Consider the following 18337-nt stretch of genomic DNA (forward strand, 5'->3'; position numbering starts at 1 on the left):
GTTGCAAGGACAAGTTTGATGATAAACAAGTCACTTTACATCGACTGAGGCTAAAATGAACATTTGAGGCTAAAATGAACATTTGAGCAGAATTCATTTGCAAGGAATGTCAATGCTTCCTGGCCAGAGAGTGTGTGTGTGTGTGTGTGTGTGTGTGTGTGTGTGTGTGTGTGTGTGTGTGTGTGTGAAGCGGAGAGAGAGTGGAAAGTATGTGTACATTTGTATTCGGTAAGGGAGAAAGAACACAGGGAGAAAGAACACAGAGAACGTGAAGCCAGCATCAGAAACCCACATACAGGTCCCTTCACCTTTGTCCTCCCCTCTCCACCCTGGGCCGGTTTATGGCCTCTGGGGCAGAACAACACAGATCCACCCAAAACACTTCCTGCCACAGGGTGAAGCTGTCCTTTTTCTTGCCACACCTGAGACAAGGTATAAGGTGACTAAGAACAAACAGCTCTAGCATCCTTGGACCTGCTGGGTGGCAACCAGTTAATTCAATAAACAGAAGAGAATGAGAACCTGGAGAGCTTCTCCCTCCCTGGAGGGGAAAGCTGGAAGGTCCTTTTTGTACCTTCACTGTTTGAATTTATATCTGTGATTCTCATCTAGGGGCAATCCCCCGCCCCCCTCCCAAAAAAAAGAGACCTGCAATGTCTGGCGCCACTTTTGCTTGTCACTGCAGGGTGCTCCAGGATCTAGTACTAGAAGTCAGGGCTGCAGCACAGGGCCTTGAATGCACAGGCCAGGACCCTGACATAAGGAATCACCACACCCCAAATGTTAGTGGTGCTGAGGTCAACATACTTTTGCAGTCAGCATTCAATTCATCATTAAACCGAAGAAAAATATAAAGGTAAGAATTTGTTTGTGAGTCTTTATCAGGGACTACGATTGCCAATGGAAAAAAAAGGAGAGAGGATCTCCTAGGTGATCAGAGAGCATAAACATCAAAGAAATGACTACAAACTACACATAGATTTTCAACATGGTAAACAATCAGCTTTCCCTCAAATTAAAAAGCAGTCCTTCAATACATATACAACTATTTCTAGTCAATATTCTAAAGCATATTGTTTGGGTTCTTTTTTTGTTTGTGTTTTTTTTTTTTTTTAGTACTAATAAACTTTGTGTTTCAAATGTTAATGGTCCTAATGGGAGCTGGAATATTCTCAGAAGTACAGGCCTCAGGCAAATTCTCGTTTTGCAGTTACTACTTACTATGAATATTAGATGGATTTTCTGCCTTAGAGGGAGATGAGCAAAATCAAGTGAGCTCTCATGCAAAAATATTATAGGGTGAAGGAACAGGGGGAAGCAAATGGGAAGGATCTGGGTGAAAAGACCAGGTAATAATGGGCAAGGTCTGATGATAATTCTATAAAACATAATGCATGAGAATGAGTGTATGAAACACAATGTGAATAAAGAATAGCGTGAAACACAATGTATATATGTAAACTTTGTAAGCAAACCAATTATAAAATAATGTAAAATAGAAGGTATAGGAATGATTGTATAAAACACATGTATATGAATGAAACATAATGTAAAATTATTATATAGAAACCAATACAAAATACTAAAAAAAATATCCTCTGAGCTCCTCTCTGAGGCGTGGCTCACCTGGGATGTGTGCGCCTCCATAGGTGATGTTGACGTCATAGTCTCCAGGAGCAAAGGGGATGTATTCTGCACTGCAGCTGCCATCTTTGTTGTCCCTGCAGTTTATCTTCGACTCTGAAGGTCCCTCAACGGTTATGCCGAGCCCACCGATTCCCGCTCCTCTGCAAATGGTGGAAAAGCAAGCACAACAGTACATGATTCATGTCAGATTGCTTATTTGTAACATTCATTTCAAAATCCCTTTCTAACTCTCCCATTGAGTTGACTCAACTCAACTACAATGACATCATCCTTCACTCCTCTCTGTGCTGCTGATAATGTTGTGTGCTGATTCCGACCCACAGTGTCGATGTAACCAAGTAGAACCTCCCCTTAGGAGCCCTGGTGATGGTACAGTGGTTAAACACTTGGTTTCCAATGGAAAGGTCAATTATTTGAACCCGTGAGTTGTTCCACAGGAGAAAAATGCAGCTTCTATACTGATAGCTGGCAAACCCCATGGGGCAGTACTTCTCTGTCCTGTAAGAACGACACTGACTTGACAGCAATTGAATCTGTTTGACAACAGATCATCAAATCTGCTCTTCCATGGAACTGGTAAGTGGGTAGTGAAAGAGAAGTGAAGACAGCCTTGACTATCCCTCATTGGTTTTTCTTATCTAATTGTATTGGCTCAGACCTCAAGTGCAAAGCAGGAACATATCCTGTGACCAATTTTAATAAGAATACTCATGTTTCACTTAGGCAGGAGACTGGTGATGTATTTCTACATTCTCAGGTAAGGTCTTTCTACCTAGTCCTGCTTTGCTAAGGAGTTGCATGACTATTACCAGGTGTTTTCTGAGAACTTCATAGGTATACTGAGTCTTTCTCTGTAACATGAGACTCTACAGAACAAAAAGCTTTCTACATCATAAAAAATGTGTCTCTTAGGGGAGCTCTGGTGGCCTAGTGGTAAAGAGCTGCAACTACAATCCCAGAGGCGCACGGTTCGAATCCACCAGATGCTCTGCTGGGGAAGGAGGGACACTCTCCTCCTGTACCAGTCAAATATGATTTGACGGTACACTCACATAAAAATAATAGAATAAAAGAAAAGTGTCTCTTACCAACTTTGGGTCGACCACACATCCATAGAATACACTCACAAAACATCTCTAAGGCGAAAAGATTAATCTCAGATAGCCCATGGCCTGGCCTACCTGGTAACTACAGTGAAGACATTGGGTTTATGGGTGAAGGCCTCTTTCAATCCAGGTCCCTGGGCTTGAACACGGGATGGCTGGCAGCCTTCAGTTACAGCCACTTTGAAGGGACTGTTTGCAACAGGCACATCGTCATATGTCACCTCTACTACATGGAGACCTGTTTAAAACAAAGAATATCTGTTTACACTTGAGTCACCTATTTGTGGAAAATGACATTTTACTCTGGGGTTTGTAATCAAGTCTGTGTACAATATGTTATTTGAAAGAGCATACTGAAAGCTAGTCAGGTTGGCCTTCTCTAATCTTTAGAAAAGACACCCTCTGTTTATGCTCTCTGATCACCTAGTAGTCATATAACCCAGCCCTTTCAGGAAGCAACTATCACTCATTTTCTATTCAAGTCAGTCCACATGAAATGTACCATCCTAACTTGGGAACAGAGAGAAACCATGATATAAAAAAAGGGATGTGCAGCTTCAAAGAGTGACAATATTTACATCAGGATATTACCAGGGACATTCTATCTAGGGAATGGGACTATAGGGTGCTTTCATTTTTATTTTCTTTCCATCCCTCTGTGGCATTCAAATGCCTTACTATTTCTAATGTCCAGGAAAGAAATTAATATGTAAAATAATAACATAAAACAACGCTGTGTTATGCCATCACCCATAATTTGCTCTGACAGTTGGAGGTTAAGTCCTGGCTGGGCAGTGACATGACAGGCCAGCAAGCTAGGCTTGGAGCAGGTAGGTGCTTCTGCAGATGCCTATGCGCCTGCGCACCTCTGCTGGGAAAGGTTAAGTGCATGTCGCAGGGTCGGCTCAGCCACCAGGAGGAGGCAGCCAAGCACAGGCTGAAGGGAGGGTCACTCACCTTTCTCGAAGGGGGTGTACTCCACCTGGTAGGTGCCGTCAGCATTGTCGGTGACAAAGCACTCCGTGGAGGCCCCTGAGGGGTTGACGATGTGGGCCTTGATATGGTCCCCTCCCACCTGGGTCAGGGGCCTCGAGTCGATAGTGAAGTCGGTGGTGGCTTCACGAAACACATCTAGAGAGCAATGACATAAACAAGGACCTGTCACCAGATGACAGACCCAGAAGCAAAGAGACCATGGCTCTTAGTACTTCAGAGCACATTCAGTTCAATCTCAATGACAACTAAGGTGTTTGGCTCGCCAAAGCAAAAATCCTAGTTCCAAAGGCACGCAGTTCGAATCCACCAGCTCCACAACAGAAGAAGGAGGAATAACCTCCCATGTGACTTACAGCTATGAGTCAGTTCCAACTCAATGTCACACATTAACAACAACAATCAACAACCCTCTTCCAAGAGTATTCCCAGCCAACTGGCCACACATCACACCCACACTTCTGGGGACAAGGTGATCTCTCCCCAGAGCCCCTGACACAAGGCCCCACGGGAGCTTTCCTCACTCGCTGGACCTCTGGGATTCTGTGATGGTCCTTAAATCCCACCACCTTCCTCTTTTCAGGAAACTCACCTTTTCCTTCTATGCCTGGTCCAAAGACTTTGACTCTGCTGGTGTCCACTGCGGGCTCAACCTTGACCCGGGCAGGGAAGTGGGGCACAAGTTCACCGCCATACTTCATGGTCAAGGTGTACATGCCGGCGGCCAGCGGCACGTAGGTGACCGCGTAGGTGCCATCTTTGTTGTTCTGAATGCTGACTTCTGCCTTGGCCCCTGAGTCTGACACAGCTTCTAGGCCTATGGCCCCGGGCCCCGCTTCTGAACAGTCAACACTCAGCAGCCCAGCTTCACCCACTTTCCCATGCTCAAGACCTGGGCCTGAAACCACAACTTTAGAGGGATCAAAAGGCATTTCAATGTCGGCTTTAAATGGAGAGCCAGGAATGTGGACTTCTTCAAAGAGGATGTTGACAAAGTATTCCCCAGGTTTGGTGGGAAGGTACGAGACGGAGCAAGTCCCATCCCCATTGTCAGAGCATTCGATCTTGGCCTCGCAGGGCCCTTCCACGGTGAGGCCTAGACCACCCGTGCCGGCGCCTTTGGTGTCGATGGTGAACTCGGCGGGCTTGCCCACTAGACCCCCTTTGAGGCCAGGACCGTGGGCCTTCACCTGTGTGAGAAAGCAGAACAACAAGTCAGCTTCTGTCTGGTAGCAGCACCATAGTGCTGTCAGCACTGCCCTTAGCATGGGAATCTGTGCCCCACTGACTGCGTAACCCTTCCCCTAGGGTCTCCGTGACACATACACACGTCACTGAAACAGAGCTACACTGCAATAAATCAATGCTGAAGGCCACCCTGACTTCCCAGCCCTTGAGCTTCCAAGCACAAAGCTCAGAGTAGATCTGCCAGCCAGCCTCACACACCAGCTTCCTGGGGTGAGCACTCACAGAGACGGGGAGGAATGAAGCTTTCCTCTATGCTTCAACAAGTGAGGCAGATTTACAGGCTTTGTGCCAATCAGACCACCAGAAATGGGCCAATACCCTTGTAGTCACGGTTACTTGGAAGAAACAAACTATCTTTATTAATTGTTTCTTTAAGCTGAGCTCTGTGGGCCTGAGAACCTCTGCAGCCTGCTTTGAAGCGACCACCATTATTTACACTAACAGATGAAGTCAGGGAGTCTGACCCATCTGCCCAGGGGGTCGTGTTCTTACTTTAAATACTGGGCTGTAGGAGAATAAACCTGCCATCAGTCATAAAGAATGGACTTTCATCACAAAACAGATTTCAAAAGTCAGAATCATTCTGTTCAATATAATGGGGACAAGTTCTGCAACCGTTGCCCCAGATCATGGGTCTGACCTTGCTGGGGTCTGGTGGCAGGGTGGCCTCCAATGTGTAGGGACTCCCGGGCACAGGATGTCCATCGTAGGTCACGTCGATGGCGTAGAGTCCCTCCTCCCGAGGGATGAACTTGGCCGTGCTGCTGTCCCGACCTGTCACAGGTGTCACCAGGCATGGTACAACCTTCCTAGCGGGGCTCAGGATGGTCACGTCCAGCTTCCCCTGGCCCCCAGCTCCTTTCGTGTCAATGGCAAACTCTTGATCCTTTCCAACTTCGACTCCTGGGAGAGAGGAACAAATCCAAGTGAAAAACTAACTCAAGGCAAGCTCTGGTGGCCTAGTGGCAGGAAACTGCACTGCAATCCCAGAGGTGCAACAATGAATGAATGAAAACCCAAAATCTCTGTAAATGTTCATTAAAACTAATAAAATTTAATAATAAAAAAAATAAATAAAAAAAATTGGGCAACTGACTTAAGAAAAAATATTTTTCAATAATAATATACTCAGACACTTTACATGCAAATCCAACACTGAAAAACCGGAACAGGAAGGTGAGATGATGAAGATGAGAAAATTCTGAATACATAACAGTCCATCAGAAAGCTGAAAGAATTCATTATTTCTGTTCATCGTGTGTATCATTTATTGGCTCCTCCAAGCTGTACTGCTATCCCAAAGGCATGCAGGTCAAAACCACCAGCAGCCCTTAGGGAGAAGGATGGGCAATCTCCTCCTGTGTAATTTACCATCTCCGAAAACCTGCTGGAGTTCGAACTTAACGGCACCCAACTACTACTCTGGTGGCCGAGTGGTAAAGACCTGTGCTGTTAATCCAAATACCTGAGGCTATTCTGCGGAAGAAAAATGGGAAATCTCTTCCCACACACTTGACTGCCTTTGCAAATCCGCAGAAGGATCCGTTATGGGCCCGTTTTGATGAGCTGGAACAATGACATTTTCTTTTTTAATATTTATTACTTTTTCTTCCTCCCTTCCCCCAGCTCATCTCGCAATGCACCCTTTATTCCAGATTGTTGTCATACATTTAATGCCTAATCATATATTCCTTTTGGGTGGTTCTTCTCCTCAGCTAAGCTAATGCAATAATAATTTTCTATACACTCTTTTCCCATTCTCTCCTCAACCTCTCATGTCTGTCCTAATTTGTGATAGCAGTGTTATGCAGTGTTTGTCCTTTTGTGATAGATATTTCACTCAGCATAATGTCCTCCAGATTCCCCTATGTTGTGTTATGTTGTATGAATTCATGCTTTATCTGTGCTGCATAATATTCCACTGTGTGAATGTATAATAGCTTTTCCATCAACTTTGTTTGTTGATGGTCACTTGGATTGCCTCCATATTTTTGCTCCTGTGAATATACAGCATTAAACATGAGTGTATACCCATCTGTTTGTGTATTGTGGCTCTAGTTTCTTTAGGGTACATTCCCAGTAGTGGAACTGCTAGGTCAAATGGTATTACTATTTCCAAATTTTTGAGAAAGCACCACACTGCTTTCCACAGTGGCTGTGAGTTACTTTTTAGTAACTCATTTCCAAATGTAAAGAAACACAAATTGAAGCCCTTAAACTTGAATTCTGTAAAAACATTTTACTGTGGTTTGGACAAATGCTTAATGAAAAAATTACTTTCCTTTTCCCTAATTGATAAATATTCTGTTACGTGACATGAGCGGCAATTCCCTCAATGTAACAGACAGAACACTTCCAACTTCTTTGCTGTGTTCCAATTTTCATTCACCCTCCTCCCTGTGCTTCTTGCCTTCAGAACTTTGTTTTTGGGCTGGATTTGAATGTTAATAGCTCATAATAATATGTTTAGACTTCAGCAGTTTTACAAGCACTTGTCTTATTAAATATTATGCCCTTGCGGTTTTTTGGGTTTGGGTTTGTATATCAGAGGGGGGAAATACATGAACTTTTGCTAATAAGATACCTAATACAAGCTAAGGAAATAGCAGGGTGGGTGGGGTGCACTACAGTTTCTGCATGCCAAGGAAGTAACTTTTATTTGCCTGTCAACCTTAATGTGAATCAGCTGGCCAAGGATGACTGGCTCTGTCGAGACTCACCAAAAAGCAATGTGTTCCATTTTCTTTTCGTAATAAAAACTTCCCGCACAATGCCAGTAGACAGATAACATATGCCAGACCATGAATTCACTTGATTTTTACAATATTCCCACCAAGGATATTGACAACCCCCACCTCCACTTTGCAGAAAAGTGAGGTGAGACAAAGTCAGGTGGCAGGTAGTATCATCGGGCGATTCTATGGCCGGGTCCCAATTTATGGCCAAGTTCAGTCTGGTGGCAAAGCACCTTGAGACAGAATCTGCTTCTCCCAAAGGTGACCAGTGGCCCTGCTAAGGGATCTTCAATTATCTGTCTCCCCTGTTTGCACACTTACTGTTTTCCAGCCCGTTGATTTTTATCTTGCTCAGGTCCAGGGGAGCAGCAACACCCACGGTGAAGGGACTTTTAGGAATGGAGTCCCCACCATATGTCACCAGAACCTGCATATTGCCCTGGAGGAAGAAGGAAAACTGAGTTAACCTCTGGACCTCATCCCCCTAACCTAGGATTTAAGCCTGTTCCTCTGAGGTCTCTCATTCTTCCAAAAGATGCAAAGCCCTCAACTCCCACAGACCTAGAAAGCAACTAAAGATGAATGTCTCTAAGCTTCGAGCCACATGGTAAGAATGACAGAGAAATGAGACAAAAGAAACCAATGAAGCAGTTGCTGTGAAGCTGATACCAGCTCACGACAACCTGTGAGTATCAGAGTAGAACTGTGGATTTTGGGAAGTAAGTCACCAGGCTTTTCTTGCGAGCTGCCTCCGGGTGGAATTAAACCTCTAATTGCTTGGTTAGGAGTTATTCATACAAACCAGTGATTCCATATAAAACTGTTGTTGTTGTTGTGTGCTGTGAAGTCAGAACCGACCCACAGTGGGGTTTCAGAGGCGGTAAATAAATCTCACAGGAGGAGATTTCCCATCCTTCTCCCACAGAACAGCTGGTGGATTTGAACTGTGTGCCTTTGGGATTGCTGCACAAATTCTTAACACTATTGTTGTTGTGTACAATAGAGTCAGAATCAACCTATAGCTGACCCCTCAGCAGGTCTTCAGAGGCAAATAATTGCATGGGAGAAGACTGCCCAGCCTCCTCTCAAAGAGCAGCTGGTGGATTCAAACTGTTTGCCTGGGGGATTGCAGTACAGCCTCTTGCCGCTAGGCCACCAGAGCTCCCTAGGCCATATAAAATAGGCGCTGCTAAAAATAGGGATAAACTTGGACTTGTACTGTGAGATATTCTTTGCCTCCCCCAACCTCCAACTTACTTCCCCAATAAACCCCATTCTGAGACAAAAATAAATAAAAAACACCACAACAAAAAAAAAAACCACCACAATTTAAGGAGAGGCCAATAGTGCCCTAGTGGTAAGAAGCTGCACTGCAATCCCAAAGGTCCATGGTTTGAATCCACCAGCTGATCTGCAGGAGAAGAAAGGGTAATTTCCTCCTATAAGATGTATAACCACTGAAGGGTCTGCTACAGTCGGTTCTGACTTGACAGCATCCAACAACACAATAACAGGAACAATAAAGGGAACTCTGATGGTCTAATGGGCAGGGAGTCACACTGCTAGTCTGAACCCACCAGCTGTTCCATGGTAGAAAGATGGGCAACCTCCTCCTGTGCCATTACAGCCTCTGGAAGATCAGCTATGAGTTGGTTCCGACTTGATGACAGTAAGTTGAGATGAGTTGGGTTGATGTGCCTTTATGCACATCTTGGTTTCCATCTCAAAACAATGAGGAAGAGGAGGAGGAGGTCAACCACTGAGTCATATTCCAGGAGAGATACCCATGGCACTGGTGAATCCATGGGCCCCAGTGTGAACACCTCTGGACCACAGTGCTGGATGCTTCACCATGTCACCCAAACCAATGCTGCTCCCCTCTCTAACCTCCCACAGCCAACACACACCCAGCTCAGCTATGAGTGAAGCAACAGGCGCTGGAGACCTTTAGTAACACAATCATTCTTTTCATATCCTGAAAAGCAGTTAGGGACCACTAGAACACAAACCTACAAGAAACCTACAGCGTCTTTACAGGAAGTAGCTAAGAATACGCCGTCGCCTTTTCCCTATGAATCAGGGTGAAGTCTCTCTCAGGGAGGAGTGATAGGGAATGGCAAAGGACACACTGACAAAGGAGATTAATCAGAACTGACTTTGACAAGCACTGTGGCAATTGGACAATTAAAAGACTTTCGGGGGTGGGGAGGGAAAAAGAACGAACTGGGGAGGAGGGTAGAGAAAATAGTGCAACAATGAATGAATGAATGAAAACAATCTCTGTAAATGTTCATTAAAACTAATAAAGGAGATTAATCAGAACTGACTTTGATAAGCACTGTGGCAATTGGACAATTAAAAGACTTTCGGGGGGGGGGAGGGAAAAAGAACGAACTGGAGAGGAGGGTAGAGAAAATAGTGCAACAATGAATGAATGAAAACCTTGAATCTCTGTAAATACTCATTAAAATTTAAAAAAAAAGAGAGAGAAGTGAACTGGGGTGGGGGGGCAGGGAGAAAAATGCAACAATGAATGGAAATCCAAAATCTTTGTATATGTTCATTAAAATAATTTTTAAAAAAAGAATTCACCTTGGACTATTCTAAGACCATCCATCAGATGGTATCTCAGCTCCCGTATCTTTGTCAAGGCCAGAAAAGCTCTAAGTGTAAAGGCAGATACGCCTGTGAGTGTGGGGGGTCCCCTGTGTGGGCATGTGTGCCTGCTGTCCTGCTCAGCCATGCCAGGCCCTCTAGCTGCTTGTTTCCTCTCTGCCTGGCTGACTGCATCCCTTCCCTCCAACTCAAGCCTCCAGGAAAGCCCATGGCTGTCTCAGCCAATTAAGATCCACCTCACTTCAACTCTGGGGACCTAACTTAAGAGGACGTGAAAGGAAAAGAAAATAGGGCAAAGGTGACAGGATCAAGACCCTATTCTCCCCACAGGAGGCCAAGGGGATTGCTGGAATTCAGCCCCTGCTGAAAGCTAGAGCTGACCAAATGTTGAAAGGGTCTATGTATATTTTCTCATATTCTTTTTGCAATAAAGAATTGGGAGTGATGGGAAAGCCAAGGGCGGGGGGAAACACCATCTAGTTGAATCCATGGAGTGGGGAAGATGTGTTAGGACCGTACACAAAACCTGCCTCATCTTCTGGCATGCATTTCCTGCTACAACCTCCACAGACCGACTCCAACAGGGCTGAGAGCTGGCCCTGGCACCACGAGAGATCTTGGGAATCTTTAAGGCCATGAATAACTGGTTATTTCAGCCAATGCATGTCTGACCCTTCCCAATTCTCCCTCTAGGTCCTTGTGGGCCAGATGTCAAGGCCACCCAGGCCTCCAGTAGCAGGCTTTTCCCCCTTGGATGTGATTTCTTCTCTTACCAAGGATGAACAGGGACAAACCCCCTGTTGGTAAGTTCATGCATCTCACAAAAGCAAGTAGGTTTTCATTCCCAAACTCTTTGCTGCAGACTTGATTCTGGCTCACAGCGAGCCTACAGAGTTGCCTCCTGTGTGTTCATGGCTGGAATCTTTCTGGGAGGTAGGAAGGGCTTCGGGGGTGTGGTCTGTTAGGAGCTGCATCTCCAGCAGCTCACATCCACCAGCGGCTCCAAGGGAGCATGGTGGGCAGTCAGCTCCGTTATGATTTACAGCCTCAGGAACCGAGTGGAGGGTTGCTGTGAGTCACAACAGCAGTTCGACAGCAGTCAGGGAGAGAGGGGACCCTTACAGGAGCAGATGGCCAACTCTTCCCTCCTGGAGAAGAGGGCGGGTGCTTAATGAAGCACATTGCCACCAAGCCTCCTTCTTTCTGCTTACCAGATATCAGAAACAGGAAATTCCCTCTACCTCAAGGAACCAAAAAAGGAAGAGAAAGAGCTCTTCCGGGTTGTACATATAGGGCCTGCAGCGTTTTAAGGTTTCCTTTGAGACCCTCCTTAATTAAATGTCTATATGTGAAGCACAGAACCTCTGACTTGTGACCACAATGCATTTCAGGAAGCCTTCACTGACAACAGGACATTTTTATTATCCCTCCTACGTGCTTCTGAGATCTCAGACACGTACACACACCCACAAATACGACAGTACCGAGCAGCTGAAGGAGGATGGGTCAGAGAGAGTCCCTTCTCCTCCGGAGCTCACTACGGGCATTTGCACCCGCAACAATTCAGTGAAGGAGCTGTTCCCCTAGCTGGGCTCCAAGGGCCTTGCACACAGGGTGTGCACTTGGCTGCTAACCAGGAGTGGCAGTTCATGTCTACCTCGTGGTGCCTCGGAAGAATGTCCTGGCAATCTACATCCCAAAATGAGCCCCTGGAAATCCTCTAAGTACAGTTCTACTCTGGCACGTATAGGGCCCGTCATGGGTTGAAATGGACTTGAGGGCCCCATTATACTCTAAAGGCTCTGTGGTAGGACATGGAGCTTGCTTCCAAAACCTCTCTGCTTGGGGGCACTCAACGTGAAAAATTTAAGTTACTTGAGACCACAGACAAAGGCAAGGGAGGCAAAGTCCTCAAAGAAGTTGGCACTGTGAACTGTGTACTTTCCTTTTCATAAAACCAAATCTCTGGCTTTAGGCCGCAACCTAACAAGTTTGCTCCCCACCTTTTGCTCTAAGATGCAAAGATCTCTGGTCAGTGTACCCCAACTTGTACTGGGCCACAACCCTCAGCACCCATGCTCAGTCTACCCCAGTTCCCCCCAGGACCTGAAAGCTGTCTCTCAGGGTCCTATAAGCTAGAACTCCCAGGTGGTGGGCTGTCCATCCAGGCATAGCACATCATTTACTTTCTGCACAAGAGGCTTTGCCAGAGCCGGACCCATCCACGCCTCGGCACACATATGAAGCAGCTGCATTTCTGGAAAGTTCCAGTCTGTTATCCAACCCCCTAACAACTACTGTGAGAAGCTGTGCCCATGGGCCGAACCCTCCAAGTATCCTTCACCTCCTCATTGGGCTCTTGGGCTGACCCAGGCTTCCTAACCACATCCAAGAAGACAGGCTAAAAAGACATGCTAATTTAACCCAATGCCAGATCTCAATGTCAGAGTTCAAAGGAAGATGTGGCACCCCACTTTTGAGGACTGAGTTCTTGTGCCAGGGAGGGTCCCATTCATTATTCAATCACAGCTAGAAATCCACACAGAGGGTCTACTATATCTGGGTTCCTGTGCTGGGGGCTGGGGATGGAGAGATGAATACAGCATTGCATCCTATGCTAGGGAACTCCCAACACAAGAGGGGGATGTGATCTGCTGTCTTTGCCCCAGAGAACTATGCGGAACTGCCACTCATACAAATAATGAAACAATACACCTCCCTCTACATAGCCCTGAGCTAGTCAGTCATTCATAGTAAAGGCAATCCCTGACATCAGGACTCCTCCAGGCTTTATCACAGGCAGCATTTCAACAAACAGCCGCAAGTGGCTCCACAGCATGCCAACAACCCTCAATGAGCTGCTGTTATCAGTGAACTGGGGGAACTTGACCTTGGGGTGACTCTGAAGTAGAGAACTCTCACCTCGGCATCACTTCAAAGGTGGTGAAACAGGATGTGAGCTCCTAATCTCTCTGCCTCCACTGGCAGCCAGGGACATGAAGGGTGAGGGTAAGAATAGTTCTGAAGTCCTTTCTGTGGGTAGAGGTCAAAACTCAATCCTGTCTTGCTGCCTGAAATTCACTTTCTAATGGTCTGATGCAAAAGGTCTGCAGGAACTGCTTAGGGAACTGTGCTTCTGATAAGGTGACAGGAAAATCTGGAAACTGATAATGGTGCTGGTTGAATTAACACAATAATCATAACTATTGTTGTTAGGTGCAAACAAGACTCATAGCGACCCTATGAACAAAATATCTGAACCCTGTTCTGTCCTGCGCTATCCTCAAACTTCCTGACACACAAGAGCCCATTGCAGCAGTCATTGTGTCAATCCACCTGGTTGAGAGTGTTCCTCTAGGTCACCAACCCACCACCCTTTCCAACATCATGTCCCTCTCCAAGGAACAGCACTAGCAACATGTCCAAAATATGTGAGGTAAAGCCCAATCATTCTTGCCTCGAAAGAGCACTCCAGCTGCACCCTCTCCAAGACAGATCTGTTCATTCTCTTGGCTGTTCAATGAGATGTTCAATGAGATGTTCAATGAGATGTTCATGAGATGTTCATGAGATGTTCATGAGATGTTCATGAGATGTTCTCCAACACCACGGCTCAAAGGTGTCATCCTTATTCACTGTCCAGCTCTCAGATGCATAGCTAGTAATCTGAAGGACTATGCCCTGAATCAGACACACCTTAGTCCTCAAACTGATATCACTACTCCTCAATAATTTGGAAAGTTCCCTAGCTGCAGATTTTCCCAGTGTCTCATTTCCTGAATGCTCATACCAACGGTGTTAAGTGTGGATCCAAGTAAGATGAAGCTGTTGACAGTTTCAATATCCTCTCCATTCATCATAAAGCCGCCTACTAATATAGTGATAAGAATCTGTTTTCTTGACACTGAGACACAATCCATATTGAAGGCTTCTGTAACAAGTGTTTCAAGTTCTCCTCACTTTCAGTGAGTAAGGTTGTGTCATCTGCATAATGCAGATTATTGATGAGTCTCCCTCCAATCTTGATGTCACATTCCTCCTCAAAGAGTCCAGCTTCTCGGATAATTTGCCCAGCATATAGACTGAGCAGGTATAGAGAAAGAATACAACCCTGACGCACTCCCTTCCCAATTCTAAGCCATGTAGTGCTCCCCTGTTCCGCTCACACAACAGCCTCCTGATCCAGGTAGAGATTCCGCTTGAGCATCAAGCACTCAGGGATTCCCATTCTTCTCAATGTTACCCACAACTTGTCATGATTTTACACATGGATTTCACTTGAAAGGCTGCATAGGAATCAAACTGACTACATTTATGGAAGAAATTGTTGGAGAAGCTCAGTATCAACGGTCAAAACTAGGCCTGGGGCAAACTGTGAGTCAGATCATCACAAGTTCAAATTGAGGGCGAAAAAAAATTAAAATAAGTCTGCAGGAACCAAGGTATGATCTTGCATAAATTCCATCTGAATTCATGATCCTCTTACAAATAGGTCTGAGGTACCGAACACCAATGATAGAAGACCAGATGAGTTGTGGGATGATATCAAGAATATCACCCAGAAAGAAAGCAGGTCATTACAAAAACAGTGAAGAAAAAAATGGAAATTGATTTTAAAAGAGACTCTAAATATTACACTGGAAAATCGAGAAGCCAAATCTAAAGGAAAACATGTTGAAGGGAAAGAGCTGAACAGACAATTTCAAAGGGCAGCTCGGGAGGACAAAGCAAAGTATTCTAATAAGCATAACCAGTGTTGCTAAATTGCACATGTGATGAATATTGAAATGGAATGTTACATACATGCTATAAAACAAACCAAATTCAATGCTGTTGAGTCAATTTTGACTCAGAGCAGCCCACCATCAGGTTTCAAAGGCTGTAAGATGTTTCTACCAAGAAGCTGCTGGTAGATTTGAACCATCAACCTTTGGGCTTGCAGCTCAACATGCAATGCTGCCTGCACTACTTATATCACAGTAGAAAGAGGGAGGCAGGAGCTGTATGGAGGCTTAGGATAAATCAAATGCTGTGAAATGTTTTTAGGAGATTCTATGACCTTGTGATTGGGATCAGTGACAGAGCCCTGGCTTTCTGGTATCTTCTCCTAAGGAATGCAGAGGATTGGCATTTGCACAAAAATGTCTGATTACACAACAAAGATAACAGCAAGTCAATGCCCTCAGTAGTACTGAGGCTCCCACCAGGCCTTCGGACAGGAAGACAGATGAGAACCCACTTAACCACTGCACTGCCTGATGAGAAAAGGATGGTCAAATGGCAAAAGTATTACTGTTAGCAAAAAAAAAAAAGCAGAAAAGGCAGCAAGTCTGGTGAGAAGAGAATAGATCTGAATGTATGATAAAACAATCATCCCCAACAACTCCATGGCTGGGGGAGTCCTGAGTCAGCATGTGATCACCAAGGACTGGCCTTCCCAGTTAAGGTGAGACAGCTAGCTACCCACTCTCCCACCGCGCTCACATGCCTCTCTGCCCTTCTCTCAGTAACCCTTCCCTGAGAGGAATCTCTCACACCACCGCCTGAGTAGCATTTCTGCTGAAAGCTATCACCATTCTCCTACAAATGGCATCTCTCAGCGAGCTCTGGTGGATTAGTGGCAAGAAGCTGCACTGCAATCCCAGAGGTGCATGGTTTGAATCCACCAGATGCTCTGCTGAAGAAGGAGAAACAATTGCCTCCTGTACCAGTCGGATCTGATTTGATGGTACACACATAAAAAATTGAGTAACAATTTGCTGCTTGAAATAGTGTTTTGGGCCTCAGGGACTAATGGCTCAACTGGCTCTTTGATAAAAGATCCCATCACAACACTCTGTATGTAAAAGGGTGACTAAGCTAAAGTGGTCAGTAAGGACAACCTGTCCTTTCTCCACAAGGAAGTGAGAAAAGATTAAAGGAGTTCAGCTGTAGGTGTGTGTAAGAGAGGTTGTGAAGATCCTGTTCCAGTTCATAAGCATGATGACCGGGAGTTCATACTACTGTATGACATGTGCCACCCTTTAAACCTTGTTATGACAGAGGCACACTACCCATCTGACGCGGAAAAATTCGCAGCATTTCTGTGATAAAACTCCAAATGGAGCAGGGAACTTGGCCTGGCCTCCGCCTCTTCTTTGGCAGCCTCTCGCATGCTGCAGGCCTCCTGACATAACCAGTCTCCCGGTCAGTGTTCCCAGAGAAGCTCAGAACAAGAGCCTGAAGGGCCATCTCCAGCAGTGGATGAAGCACCTTCAATGGGCATGAACTACACCAGTGTCCCAGGTGAGCGGAAAGGTGCCTGGCAGGGAACCAGCAGAAGGGGGGCTCAGGATAGCCTACCTGATGAATGGGGGTGTATTTAACAGTGTGGGAGTAGTCATAATTATCGATGATATCCAAGTCCTTCACTGCATCACCAGGAAGGGGGCTGCTGAACTGCACGTTGAGCGGCGCTTTGCCAGCCCCTTTGGTGTAGACAGTGAAGTGGGTTGGCTTCCCATTTTCCACACCTGGAAGGACATAACGTGAAGTGAGGAGAAAGGTCGACCAGAGTGGTTTCCCTTTTAGAACCAGTTGGACAGGTTCAATCCAGGGCTGGCTCTGCCTCGCAGCCTACAAATAGCTCAGCTGGCCAATGGCTCAGGCCACCATGTGAGCCCAACAGGACTCCTTGCTTCAGGACAGAGGAGGCCACCAAAGGCCTGGGACAGTCACACCACCACCAGATCCCACAAAAGGCCAACAGCACAGTCATCTTACCTGCCTTGCTGAGCCCTGGGCCTTCTGCCTTCACTTTGCTGGCATCATGGGATGGGTCAACTTTGACTCGGAAAGGGCTGCTGGGGATTTCCTGTGGCAAAGACATTGTCTCAGTGGAAAGACCCTGGGGCAGTTGCCAGAACTAGCCTAGTACCCAAAGGCAAAGGGTGACATCTCAGCACCATTCTTACTTTAGGGAGGGTGAGCAAACATGTGTCATCATGGGTCAGACCTTCATAGACTAACATCAAGTAAGGATTATTTATAATGGGTCATTTTCTGACTCCTGGATCCAAGAAACCACAGGATTTGAGTATGTTTTCTGCACAGCCAAGGGGAACTTTTTTCATAAGCCAGTAAAAAAAAATTCAATACCAACTTATGAGTACTTGGGAGTATAAAACCTGAAACAACAAGAAATGGAGTATGGGAGGTGACATGCCCTCCAGGGTCAACTAAGTGCTTGGGAATTGATAAAAAAAAAATGATTCTAATTCTTCCAGAGGAATATTGCATAATATGGAAAGAGGACAGTGGGGATGGTTACACAACATGATGAATGTAACCGATGTCACTGACGTATGCATATAAAAATTGCTGAATCGGCAAATGTTTCATTATATATATTTTTTCACACCACACACACCCCCCTCCTCCCCCAGTGAATAATGCATCAAAATGAAGGCCAAACAGGTTACTTGAATGACCTGTTTGTAAACTTTAGATAATTACCTTTAGGTACATAACTTTATATGAGCTTCCTTTTTCTGTATAAGGCTAATCTTTAAAAGCAAAATTTCATTTCCCCCCCCCACCCCACCCCATTTTAGGCTATTGCTCTCCCTAAATGCACTACCACAAATAATTGTGACCTCTACCTGACATTGTAAAGCTCTCTACAGCTTAAGGGTAGAGAGAAAGAGCAAAGTCACCCCTTCTAATTAAGTTTCATTTTAAAAACTAAGTCAATGTTTACAATATACCCATCTCTTCCCAGAGCCTCTGCTTTGACTCAGCGAACGCACTGCCAAGCTTTTGTTAGGAAGTAGGAAAAAAAAGTTGAGTTCTAGGTGATTCTTTTTTCTTCTTGGTTTTAAGGAATTAGAAAAAAGCTATGGAGCAGAGTTCTCAAGAAAGCTTTTCTGTTGTTACACCACCCAAAGCGAGCTGAGAAAGAGCAGCCAGAAGAACCCAGGCCCCACCCCTCCACCTCGGCTCAGGCCCCACCCC

General features: G+C 45.5%; 1 protein-coding gene across 1 annotated transcript in view; it reads right to left on the reverse strand.

The window, feature by feature from the left end:
* Positions 1-18337, reverse strand: part of FLNB (filamin B, beta) — a 137227-nt gene that overhangs the window by 39307 nt on the left and 79583 nt on the right. Inside the window, exons 17-24 of the mRNA XM_006892284.1 lie at positions 17108-17198; positions 16688-16857; positions 8051-8168; positions 5635-5897; positions 4339-4936; positions 3711-3884; positions 2829-2991; positions 1627-1787 (exon numbers count right to left, since the gene is read on the reverse strand). Coding sequence (XP_006892346.1) covers positions 1627-1787; positions 2829-2991; positions 3711-3884; positions 4339-4936; positions 5635-5897; positions 8051-8168; positions 16688-16857; positions 17108-17198 — 1738 coding nt within the window. The remainder of the gene's footprint in view (positions 1-1626; positions 1788-2828; positions 2992-3710; positions 3885-4338; positions 4937-5634; positions 5898-8050; positions 8169-16687; positions 16858-17107; positions 17199-18337) is intronic.

This window comes from Elephantulus edwardii, unplaced genomic scaffold (assembly GCF_000299155.1).
Source record: "Elephantulus edwardii isolate Elephantulus edwardi_28Jun2011 unplaced genomic scaffold, EleEdw1.0 scaffold00113, whole genome shotgun sequence".
Classification (NCBI taxonomy): Eukaryota; Metazoa; Chordata; class Mammalia; order Macroscelidea; family Macroscelididae; genus Elephantulus; species Elephantulus edwardii.